Here is a 12,648-nt window from a genome sequence, read left to right as displayed (position 1 = left end):
CCCCCACCTACTCCTGCCTCTCTTTTCCCAATATCCGCAACCCAGACACACATTCCCTCCCCTCCCACACTTCCCACCTGCTGCTAGACGGTGCGCCTACGTCACTCAAACGGCCGCTCTCCACACTGCCAAAGAGTCTGGCGAGAACGGGTTGCGATCGGCCAATTTGCTTACGCCACCCGAGAAATAAGGACCCCTCCCTTACCTGCTCGTTGTTCACGCGGCCGTTTTACTAGGTACGCGAGTGCCGATTTCGGAGCCTAATTCGGTTGACTTGAAAACCTAAGTTTTCAGACTATGGAACACAGCAGTCTTACACCGTAATAGATTAACGAATTGACTAGCAGTGCCAACCTCTGCCTATTCCACAGCCATGCTGACTCTGCTGCGCTCCCAGTCGTTGCCTTTTCGCCTATGGTTGTGACGATGTTGCATGTCATATTTTTACACCTGTTAGTGGTTCCTATAGTTTGGCAAAGGAGTATCACTGCAGTGGGGAGACAGGATTAATTGTGGTTTGTCTCCCGTTATGTGCACAGTCTGTTTTTTTTCGTTTTTGCACGTTTTTTGTCCGCAACTTTACGCAATGATGAGCTACAGCGCTGAGACCCAGTCTCAAAATATGCGTGCAAAGATTCTGCGCCGAAGGCACTTAACTCCATCCTTGTAGCACTTGGTACGGCTGAGGTAGACCCTAAAGTGCGACTGGGCAAAAGACAGGCCGATACACTAAAAACTTGGAATGTGTATAGGAAAGAGTGCCGAGTTTTATTGCTATTTTGATAGCTTTTAGAGAATTTAGCCTGAATCACACGATCACTTTTTTCGTCGCGAAAGGTGATTACTATCGCGATCACTAGAGTGATCACTCGTTAATGATCGTCGCCGTCAATTGTTTTTCGCGATCGCGATGAGGATTCCCATCGCAATTTTTTATCACTCGTCCGGTCGCTTTTTCCGTCGCTAAAACCGTCCTTAAAAAAACCATATCAGCCAATCAGAACGCATGCCCGTATGAAGCGATTGCAGCACAGCGTTTGACAATTGTGGGAACGACATAGATAAATAAACACGCTGTATATTTTCGCTATGCGGGTCCCATGACAACGAGCTGTGATATTGAAAGTGATGCGAAAGCCGACGGCGGCGGGAGTGACCGTGTGATTCAGAAAAATGATCACTAGAGCGATCGCTTTTCGCGACGAAAAAAACGATCGTGTGATTCAGGCTTTAGATGCCTGGTAGCAACATTTAAAAATATACATTTTTCCAGTCTGTTGTGTAATTTTGCTCCTTTTACAATCCTTTAATCGCTATAGTTTGACCACCGTAAACTACAATATCCTAAATTCGGACATTTACCTCGGGCAGGGGGCGTCACCGGTTAAATTCCCATGATATGTTTGATTGTTAACAGATTTCAATCATCACTCAACTGCCAGTTTCATTGCTTATAAATACATTACCTCCTTCATCTTATTATTTTTTCTCGATCAACTGCGATGCTTAATTTACCGATTTGATTTTTTTTTCAAGTCATTTTCGTTTATCTGTAAGGCAATGTATATTTCTCCCGGAAATAATTTTATGTGCCAAATAACTATTTTTGTTGGAAATCGATACTGAGTTCTGGCCAGGAATAACAAAATGGGAAGGGAAGTAGGTATTTGAGCTTCACGATTTCATATCCAGTTCTGGGCATTACGAATCTCCGCCACCACCCTGGGCTCATCAATTGTCCTAAATCGACTATTTATACTCCTTACGATTATGAATCGAAGGAAGCTGATATGATTGTGCCATTCTGAAGTCAGACCTCTTTTTTTGGATCGAAGTGATTTTATGCGATTTTCATATGCGATATAAATAAGTCGTTCATTGAAATTGCTGCAACTGAAGATATTTTTCTTAATTTTACTGAAAGTGGAGAAACAGTCAGTGAGAAAGGAGAGTAATTTATACGTTTTTTAAAACAAATCTGAGTACATTGCATTGTAAGCTTGGTGGCTATCGGTGAAAGGAATAATTTTTGAAGGTGGAGTTTTGGCAAACGCCTTAAGATTTTGGAATTACATTTGTTTTGCGTGGCATTTGGGGAATGAGAACCCTCTGATATCATTGACGTGGAAATTCATCATAGCATTTCCTATGACTAAGATTGTAAAAGGTTGTTTAACCATCGCACAAGCCATTGTGTTTGCTAACGTTAGGAATAGGTGCCTGGAGTATCCGGTGTGTTTCACCCCAAAATAATATTTTCGCCACCTAGTTCGCTACTAGTTTACTGTTCTTCCGTTTCTCTTCAGGGGTGAAAAAACCTCCCGAATCAAACCCACCCCTAGATATCGGTCGAGTAACCCCTAGCTCTTCAACCTCCGCTCATTAACTTTAGAGCTTCTATCCGCTATAATCTAGGTCAATCTTTGTGCCTTTGGGCCTCGAGCCAGTCGTCAGTCGAATCGCGTGCCGATGGCCGTGAAAGACCCAAGGATGTGAGCGTATCAGGATTTACTGTCTGGTGTTTAGTGCGCCCTTAGGTCGTTTCCATTGTCTGGGTATCACTTAAGTAATCGACGATCCATATAATCACATTAATTGCAATAGACTAATTGCATTCGCGAGAGGAAGCCCTGAAAAGGAGTGAATTTGATTTCTTGTATTTGATGGAACAAATTTATTAAAAACTTTTCTTCGATTCTACCTGCATGGTTAATTGTAATTAATTGTTTTAAACCTAAATTATCATATCGTATGCTTCATGTTTTATGAAGTGTTTTCGATCATAGTTGAATCTAAGAGTAATTTTCAGCGAGATCCACCAAACTGCGTGTTATAATTGTATTTATATGTATGAACCCACTCCTTTGATAGTGATATAGCACATTATCACGAATATGCTTTAATTTAAGCTGAAATTTAGTTAATTTAATTTTTCATTTAGTACTCGTGAAAATTAGATCAATCTGCCGTCGAAGATGCGAGTGTTAAATATCTAAAGATTAAATATATACTTATTTAAACGTGCGATGGTTAAAAACAGGTATCAGGTTTGTATTATTCGTGGCTAAGGTGTTGGTGAATCCGTTTGTGGTATGAGGATCTGGTTGGATGAAGCGGTAATCTTTGGTTTGTTCGAGCCCATATCGATAAAATTTTATTTATTCTTCCGATAAAATAAGTTGGTTTATACTCTGTGTTTATAAAGTTATTTGGAAGGTGGGTTCCCTACTAGAGGAAAGACCTGTTTTAAGAGTATTAGCAGGTTACATGCATTTCTAGATTGTTGGAAGGCTATTTAATTTCATGTATTGGAATGTCTTAAGAGGATATATAAACCAACTTTCTTTATCATACAACTTGACTCTAGAAACAATGGAAATAGAAAAAAAAGATAATAATCTTAACGGAGCATATTTTCAACGTTTGAGCTATAAATTGACTATTTTTTGGCTAACCTACAAGAAGTTAAACAAACTTTCTACTCTCTTTAATTTTGTTTGGTGGTTAATTATATAATTTAGGTTCCATGAGTGAAAAGGATCTCTGAAAACAGTGCGGAACACTTTAGGAATAAGGAGCCAGTAGTCTCTACAACGATTATACATGTTATGTCTATTTCTTTGAGCTCAATTTCTCACAGTTATGGACATATATATAAGCACAGGGTGGAGCTCACTGTTATCGGAACAATGGAAGACTCGAAAGAAGTATTTCTTAAATTTATGGCATCTTTGAATCATGATTTAACTTTTCACTGAGCTGATACTCCAGCAAAACTTATGTTCAAATCTGTTTCTACAATTCTAGTTATGGTGAACTATAGTTTATTTTTCCTTGGGAACTAAATAATCGTATTTTATGCTTCATGATTTTATTATATACTTTCGATTATAGTAACATCAAAGAGTTATCTGCGTCCACCACATTGCCTGTTAAAATTACATTGATGTCTATGAAACTGGTGGGCGAGTTGTATTTTAATAGTGACATAGTAGAAAAATCACTTGCATGAAGTAATTCGTATTTATATAACCTTTTTTTAAGCTTACACTTGGCACTTAACCTTCATTCAAATTTTGAAGGGTGGTTTTGTTAAATTAGCTTTCTTAACTTTTGTTATATTATTTTAACGGTTAAACTGAAATATGTTCAACTTTATGTTATAATTTACGGGCTATTAGCGTATCAACCGTATACATTATTATAAGATAACGTCAATTCATTGAAAATTTGATTGTAACACATTCAGACTGCATAGGATTAAAATAATTCGCAGACATTCTGTGCATATAACTTTGCTAATCGATTACGGCGGTTGCTATTTGTTAAGTTAATATGTTTTTAACGATTTATGAGAATTCTCTGTTAGTTAGGTATTTTTATTGAACTGAGTAGTCGTGAATTCACACATTCCGGATCGAAGTATCAGTACCTTTCCTTGGGCCACCTCACTAATTGAAGATTTTTATTGGGGCTGTTGGTATATTTCTCATCGGATTTGAACCTCAGGCCCTGATATCAGCAGACCAACAGCCTACCAAATGAGTGCCCACGCTTTTCTTTAACCTGCTTAAATCGTTATATAACTTGCATTGATATCATGTGGCATTTAAGGTGTACTTAAATTAATGTTTCCAACTTTCGGAATCGATTTGTACTTTTTTACGCCATGCAAGATTTCCCACCCGCGAAACATCATAACCATTAGTGGCCACAAACGCAGCCCAACCAAAGGAGAGGCTAGGGGTTAGACTAGGAAGCTATATCACCTCTCTTGGGCATCCAATTTACAGTAGTTAAAGTGGTAATTTTTTCGGACCCCCACTACTGCTGGGAGGCAACCTCCCAAGCCCCTCACCTAGCCCCCCCCCTTGTCCCTATCCTCAATCCGCCTCTGCTCCTTTGTAATAAATTGGAATGATGGGTGTAGGGTTGCGATCCAATCAAGTTCAGTCAAAACACAGATGTTTCTTTATGCAAGGTTTTTATTTTTAAGGGAATAAATAGGATTCATCGCTGGGATGAAGACTGCTGGATGAACTTAGTGGATGAGGGTCTTGTAGGCGACGGGGGCGGCGTGGTAGGCAGCCACGGCGGGGGCAGCGTGGTAAGCAGCCACGGCGGGGGCGGCGTGGTAGGCGACGGCGGGTGCGGCGGCGACGGTCTTGACGGCGACGGGTGCGGCAACGGCGGCCTTGACGACAGCGGCTCCCTCCTTGTGGACGACGGCGTTGAATCCGTTGACGGGGTCAGCGGTGTACTCGACGACGCGGCGGGTACCGTCGGGCTCGACCAGGCTGTAAGATCCCTGGACGACGTCTCCGTTGCGGGTCTCGGTCTGTCCCTTGGAATCTCCGGTCAGAGCATCCTGGATGTCGTAGGAGTAGGAGTACTGGGGGTTGGGGTCGAAGTCGGTGTCAACGGCGACAGCCTTGGCGACGGGAGCGGCGACGACGGCCTTGGCGACGGGTGCGGCGTAAGCGAGGGGAGCGTGGGCGTAGGCGGGTGCGGCGTAGGCAAGGGGAGCGGCGGCGGGAATGACTCCAGCGCGGGCGACGGCCACGAGGGCGGCGAAGACGACGAACTGATGGACAGATTAAGGAAAAGCCATTAGTTGATTAAAAATTAATAGTAAACATTAACGATATTTTTTAATTAGCCCAACGGTCAGCGGAAGCAGAAATTTTATTCTCTCCCGGCGTATTATACTGGTGGAAAACTTCTCGGGTTTTCTTCCGGGTGAGTTTCTTGTAGGCCAACGTTTTGACGGATGCCTCTGCCATCATCCTGAGGGTATTCTCAGACCATGGCATGAGGATGCCATGCTCTGCCTATAGGATTACCATTCCGAGCAACTCACACGGTTGAAAACCCGAGAAGATTTCACAAATATGGGACACGTCAGAATGATAAACATAAAATACATGGGATACAAGTGGAGACCTTTATGGCACTTTTAGCTAGTTTTTTAGTGTGGCAAGATTGAGACCCTTAGCTCTCGCAATTATCGTTTACCTCGTTTATGTTCGAAAAGTTTGTGAAATTCTGGTTATCGTAGCCAGTAGGATCTTAACTGAGTTGTTATTTTGGTAATTATTTTGTGCGCTTCTTTTGATTCGATAATTTTTTCAGCACCATCTTGACCCCTTTTAATGAGCCCTCCCTCCCACACCGAGAGTTTCTGCAAATGGTGGTACTTAAACTTGATTTTGCCGTTTGTAGTTCTGCGCATTAATTTTCTACATTTTTTCCATACCCCCTAGACAATTGATCGAAGGAACTAAGTAACGTGCGAGTAAAGAATTGGTTGGCATGTGAGTCCAAAAGTACTTGATATTTAAACGTTGTTAAATGTTCAAAAATTCCCTTACCTTAAATTAAAACGATGTGTCAGTGTTAATTATTTTCTGTGAGAATGCTGCGTTGCAATCGCGAGATGAAAAAGGTACAGACTTATATGTAACAATGAATGAATATTTTATGTAGCGATCACGTTGTGTTCGGAATCATATTTGAGCCCAAAGTAATGTTTAGTGCACTGTTCTAGGTCAGAGGTGCAAGACAATGTGTTCTTACCAATTTAATGTTTCGAGTAACCTAATTTCCTCGGGTTATCGGATTATAAATGAGCTTTATGAGAATTATTTGCTTTACTTTCCAGAAATGTGATGTAAATGAGTGTCCAATATGCATCGTTAAGTGGCTGAAACTCATGAATTAAATCCAGAGCAGTTATTGTTAGCTCACTAGATTAACATGTGCAATAAAGAAAAAAGAGTTCGTGTTGTGCATATTGTACCAGTCAGTGTTAGGCTGTATTTTTATCTTCTCGATGAAGGCGATGAAGATACAGCCTAAGGAATATTCAGGAGAGAAGCGAGCACTCACCTTGAAGGCCATTTTGTCTGTTGACTGATGGGTTCTGCAGTGAATATGGAGGGTCTCCCTCGCCTTATATACTTGGCCCCACACGCCCTTGAGTGACCGGGGGCGGTAGGGGTGATGCAACGCCCTGGCCCCCTCCAAACTTCCCCCCCTGACTCCCAGGAGACCCGCTCCGTCCCACCCATCCACCCTCCGTTGGTCCCCCCGAATTTCTCTCGGCCACACCTCACCTGCCGATTTTTTCCGAGCGTTGATTGCTTGTCCACATATGGTATATGCGTAGCGACCCATGTTGCTCCGATACAAGTTCTACTTCATCATAAGCTCATGTTTAAGCTGCGACCATACGACCATCTTTTGTTTCTCAGATAATTATTTCAGCATATGATCATCGAATTTGATGCCTAGTTACACTAAATGGCCGATGTCTTCGAAGCTGTGGTCCGAAGCTTCTGCCGTTGGTAGCGGAAATAATGCTATATCCATGATTAAAGCACAAATGGTAATATCCACACTATTTTATTTAAGCTTTATTTTTATTTTTCAAGCTTGAAAATGACACCAAGTGTCGAAACCATGGTCGGTTACGTGATAAAAAAAATAGTGTGGATATTACCATTTGTGTTTTAATCATGGATATATCATTATTCCACAAAATTAAGCCTGAAACGATTTTATGCGGAAATAATGCTGCACACTCGTAGAAAGATAACCCCTGCCACCTTCGTGTTCAATTGAGGTAGAACTCACATGTGTATTTGGATGCAAATTTGGAGAAATACTCACGCCCTGCCATGCAATTTAAAGGTGAAATGAAAGGTATCGTGTAAATGTAGATTCGCGTTTCACAGCAACCTATTATCTATCTTACATTTAGTCAATACATAACTTGATTAAGTGCATTCACTTGTAAAAAGTGTAACAGCCATTTAAGGAAAATATATTTCTGAGAACTTCGTCATAATATTGGTATTTCATCGTACTTCCGTGAAAAAATTGGCCTAGATTTCTGCACTGGGTCTGACAGTTGGTGACGAAAATCGAAGGTTGCTATGATCTGCCGGGATAGAGTTCCCCTAGATCTTACAGTTAGCCATATCCGGGTGTATTTCGTATTTTGAGGAGGCAATATTTTTCCCTGGTGTACCTTGCACCGATAGGATTTTGCAGCGGAAGTGCTTACCTGGACCTGGAATAAATTCGGCATGCATTTTACGATAGTCAATATTTGAATTATTAATTTGATTGCTCTGATTCAGGTATAGGTATAAATACCTACATTTTACCGCACACGTTTTTTCAGATTAATCTGTTTTAAAAGGAGCTAATAATCGTCGGTGGTCTCTTTATTATATCTTTCAGTATGTCATAGTAGTGATTTAAATAGTACAAAATGGACTACTGCATAGCATAAAATTGTCGAGTAGCTTTTTCTATAATAGGCGTATTGTACCAGTTTTTAGTTGTATGGCGATTAGGAGCTTGTATGCTTCCTTTTGTTAAATTCTTGGGACATTTCATCGTACTGTATGTGAATTCACCTCATATTTTCCTATCAAAAACATCAACTCCTTCACATAATTTACCTTGCATGAATATACGCTTTCAAACAAAAATGTATTTTGATTACTGACTTCACTCTGAATGTGTTAAGCGGAGCATAATATAACAGAAGTCTAAGATTTTGTGAGCTGTAAATTTACGGCTTAATTTCTCTACCTTAAGGAAATCACGTTGAATCTATGGTAAATATAAGGTTTGCATTGATTTTTAATGCGTAGTTTAATGTGTCTAGTGTAAAAATAATATAAAAATGCAATTGCCTAAAATGAAAATGAAAATAGAGACTCGAACCCAGAATTTCCCGGTTGCCGGCTGGGTGCTCTACCAATTGCGATATTAGGACACTTAGATTTACCATGATATCGGTGAAATCATGGTAATATACCAAATCATATGAACCATTAAAAAGCGTTTCAAAAATTTCACTTGAAATGCATATATATCCTGAGTAAAAACCCTTCTCTGTCTGTCCTATTCTAAGGGATTCTGACGAATTTTCGTTTCTTCCCAATGAAATTCTATATCTGGTCAACTCTTTCGTCGTTAGCTCGTCGTTTACGATGACCTTCGTGGTTTCAAATTAGCATCTGTGATCTATTTAATTTTTTATAGAAAATCTGTGATTTAATAGGCCCTAAAATTGCCCGTTTCACAGAGATTACCTCGTCCGCTTTCTGTAAAATGCGATCTCATGGATATTTTTAAATGTCAAGGGAAGGGAGCAAAGTGACATACAATTCCATGGCGAAGTAGGTTAACTTTCTGCTCGTGGGAAAGACGGATTCGCGTTATTTGTAAGTTAGCAGATGAAAGTATTATGATGAAATAATATTCTGTAGGAAATTTGTTTATCGCAATAATCTCTTCTGTTAAATTTTTGCTATTCCATAATTTCTTGTCTTTTCCTTTTTATTCGAGTGTGAATTCGTGAAAAGTTTCTCGTGAGTATCATGAAATATTTCTAGGTCATGATAGGCACGCCTTGTAGTATTCATGGCTGGTACCTTACAAGTTCTTTATGAGTACTTATTCATCGGTGGATGTTCAGAATACGTGAAACGACACGAAGCAACAAAATAATGCTAAAAATTTAACTATTAAGGTGCACTAATGGGTGGTGTGGGCCGAGGTTAAATTTACCGATTGCCATCATCCTAGCACTCAGGAGTTGACAAAAAGATCAATTTTTGCGTCTTTTGAATAATGTATGATATAATAAATTGGACTAGAATAAAAAAATTCGGCCCATATTTTCGCAATCTGTGTGAAAATAAATCGCGAAGAACGTCAGGAACAAAATTCTTGTTTAAAGGCCTGTTCACACGATACATTAACACGAACGGGTTAATGTCTAAATGTATGAACGACAGAATAAACGCCAAAATGCACCGTGTAACCACCCAACTTGTGCGGATGCATGCACGGAAAATTGAACCTGTTCTAATTTGGTTCATGAATTCGTACATGTTCCGTTCCGGTCCACAAAAAGCATACATGCAAACAGACATTAACTCGTACGTGTTAATTTATCGTGTAACCAGGCCTTAAGAAAGTGATGTCCGTACATGTGAAGTTAGTATTTATCTAACAAGCGGAGGATACTTTGTGAATTCATGTCTTACCCAAATTTTTGAGAGACAACTTCCAATTTATTTATTCCTGTTTCTGTTATGCATTAGCTGAAATAGATTACAGGGCGTTTCAAGAATAATCTGCAATACTTAAGGAAGTGGAAGAGAAAACAATTTCAAGCATTTTTTTTTGGTCCATAAACGCGTCTGAAACTGTTCGTCTCAAAATGGGTGAGATTGCGCTATTGTATTGTTGATACTCGAGCAAGGCTCTCGTTTAATGAAGTTCAAAGATTAATCATTTCAGGCAATTATAATCACATAGTTTCGTCCAACCGTAATTATTTAATGTCCTTAAAATTCAGAGTATTAATTAATCCGTCGAAAAAGCTGGGTATCCCAGATAAAAAGTGGTCATGGTGACTGCTAAGTGCATACAGAAAATTGTTTGCGTTGCCATGGCTCAGTAACTAAGGAGTAGCGACCCCATGTTTACAGGACAAAAAATACTTAACATTGTCTCCCATACCTCCTCCAGAAGTATTTCAGATTCCTCCTGAAACACCATGTATAATGCCATTAACGAGTTCGAAGTGAAAATTATTGCTTTATCGGAAAAAAACACGAATTAAGATAGCAGAAAATCTATTTTATCCACACTTCTATCTGTGTCAAAATTTTTAACCCTCCTATGCTAATATTTACAGTTTAAAATGGTAGATAATGCGTGATTTGACTCCTAAGTGCTGTGCCATGATTGCTGGTTAGCCGTGTGATTGCCCGACCTTCGCTTTTTTCATCGTAGTTGCCTACCTTGGCAGTGAGTGTGTAGTTGGCTAGGGAGCACTTGTATTTTCTTGCATCGTTGGTTTTCGATGGGCTCGTTCCGCCTTGCAACCCCAAGGGTCTGTTTTACCACGAATTTTAATGGATCGTTGAAAATAATGTATTCTCTTTCAACTCCTTTTTGATTCCCATTGTCAGATATTTTTAAGGACCGATACACAGTGAGAGTGATAGAGAGTCCTTTTTGATAACTAATTTACTCTCTACTCGTAGTTATATAATTTTAAGGTATAATTACCCTTATCAACAACAGCAACCAATCCTGTATTATCTGACTTAGGGAGGCGGTAAAACGGATGCTAGGTAACAAAATGAGTTTTATCTCCCAAGGTCGCGTTGGCGTCATAAAATCCCTTTATGTAAGAACCACCCGTCTAGGAGTCTTCTCGGTATTTCCACCGAATTAATTCGTTGTATATCACCAACTTTTCAACGGAAAACTCGTTCATCGTCATCAGGGTGAATGAGTTAGTGTAATTAGAATAGCACCCTTGAGATGATGCGAAAAAGCTGTTGCTGAACATAACTGAAAAAATATTTACTCGAAATAAGTCATTCATCCTGATGAAGAATATTTACACCATATTTCATTCGCCTTGTCTTTACTCTGAACTAAGGGCCCAGAATATTCGTAATTAATTCTTACCTATTAGGTATTTACGAAATGGTTAATAGCACCACGTCATAAGGTTAATGGTTTCATGCTTCATGTCATAAGTGGTGCATGAAATCTCTACGCGAATACTTTGTTTTTTTTTTACTGGCTCCAGAGCAAGTCTAAATGATCAAGCGTGTTTTATTGCTTTCCTTTGTCCAAACGATGTAATCCATTTTATACACCTCGCCAATCAAGCGTATGCAATGCTAGCTAGGATTTAATGTAGTATTTAATTTACAATATATTGATTCCTTATAGAGTAGAAGTCATCTAATTTCGTTTTTCGAAAGACCTCCTCATTTACTTCCGACTGGATAATGTTCCTTATTTTATTTTCATTGAATTTTCAAGTGATATTTTGGTTGAATAGGATAGGATAATTAAGCTTTTACATTAGCTGTATCCATTGAAAACTAGAAGTCAAATTAGGTCCAAGGTGAGTTATTCTAAGAAATTTATAAGTGTGCCTTCAATTCTTTTGCAAACGCACGATTGAAACTATAGCAATGACTATTATCTCGCTCTATGTTTTTGCCTTTCTAATTTTTACAGTACTGACTATAGGTATAATCCAAATTATTAATGGTATTTCACATTTTTACCTCGCTCGTGCGATTTAATTAGTAGTTGTTTAAGTTTTCTAAAATATATAGTTTGAAATTTATTGCATGCCATAGTAACCATGGTGATCTTCCCCACAAATTTCACTTGTTCCGCTAGTAATGCAAATGAGGTGACCGAGTAGGTGGCGCTCTCTTGCGGGAATGCGGTGAAACTCTTGGAAAGTCAAGTTCCTGGCTTCGCTCACGTTTCAAACTGTAACGGTATCTGTCGTGGAGTGTATCACTCATGGCCAAGATTCGTCTCCCGCGTAAGGTTCAGTTCTGGCTTTATTCCCTTGCGTTACACCTTGAAATTCAGTTTTTTCTCTATCGTAATTGAAGAAACGTACTTGAATGGTATGAATTTTGTCCACATGGAATACTGTGCTCGTATCACACGCTTGAGTAATCTTGGCACCATGTCGTGGAGAAATAACTTCGTGTAATTTGGCTCTCAGTCAAATAACGGGAGTTGGTGTGACGTCATCATTTTCATCATTCATTAAATGCCGGCGTATGTTAC

General features: G+C 39.5%; 1 protein-coding gene across 1 annotated transcript; it reads right to left on the bottom strand.

The window, feature by feature from the left end:
- Positions 1-4,983: 4,983 nt before the first annotated feature.
- On the bottom strand, positions 4,984-6,912 carry LOC124165937 (larval cuticle protein A3A-like). The gene is made up of 2 exons (XM_046543474.1): positions 6,889-6,912; positions 4,984-5,584 (listed from the first exon to the last, which is right to left on the bottom strand). The coding sequence occupies exons 1-2, from the start codon at positions 6,898-6,900 to the stop codon at positions 5,042-5,044; spliced, it is 555 nt and encodes a 184-aa protein (XP_046399430.1). The 5' UTR covers positions 6,901-6,912; the 3' UTR covers positions 4,984-5,041.
- Between the last annotated feature and the right edge of the window lie 5,736 nt (positions 6,913-12,648).

Source organism: Ischnura elegans, chromosome 9 (genome assembly GCF_921293095.1).
Source record: "Ischnura elegans chromosome 9, ioIscEleg1.1, whole genome shotgun sequence".
Taxonomy (NCBI): domain Eukaryota; kingdom Metazoa; phylum Arthropoda; class Insecta; order Odonata; family Coenagrionidae; genus Ischnura; species Ischnura elegans.
This window is presented reverse-complemented; position numbering and strand designations above follow the sequence as displayed.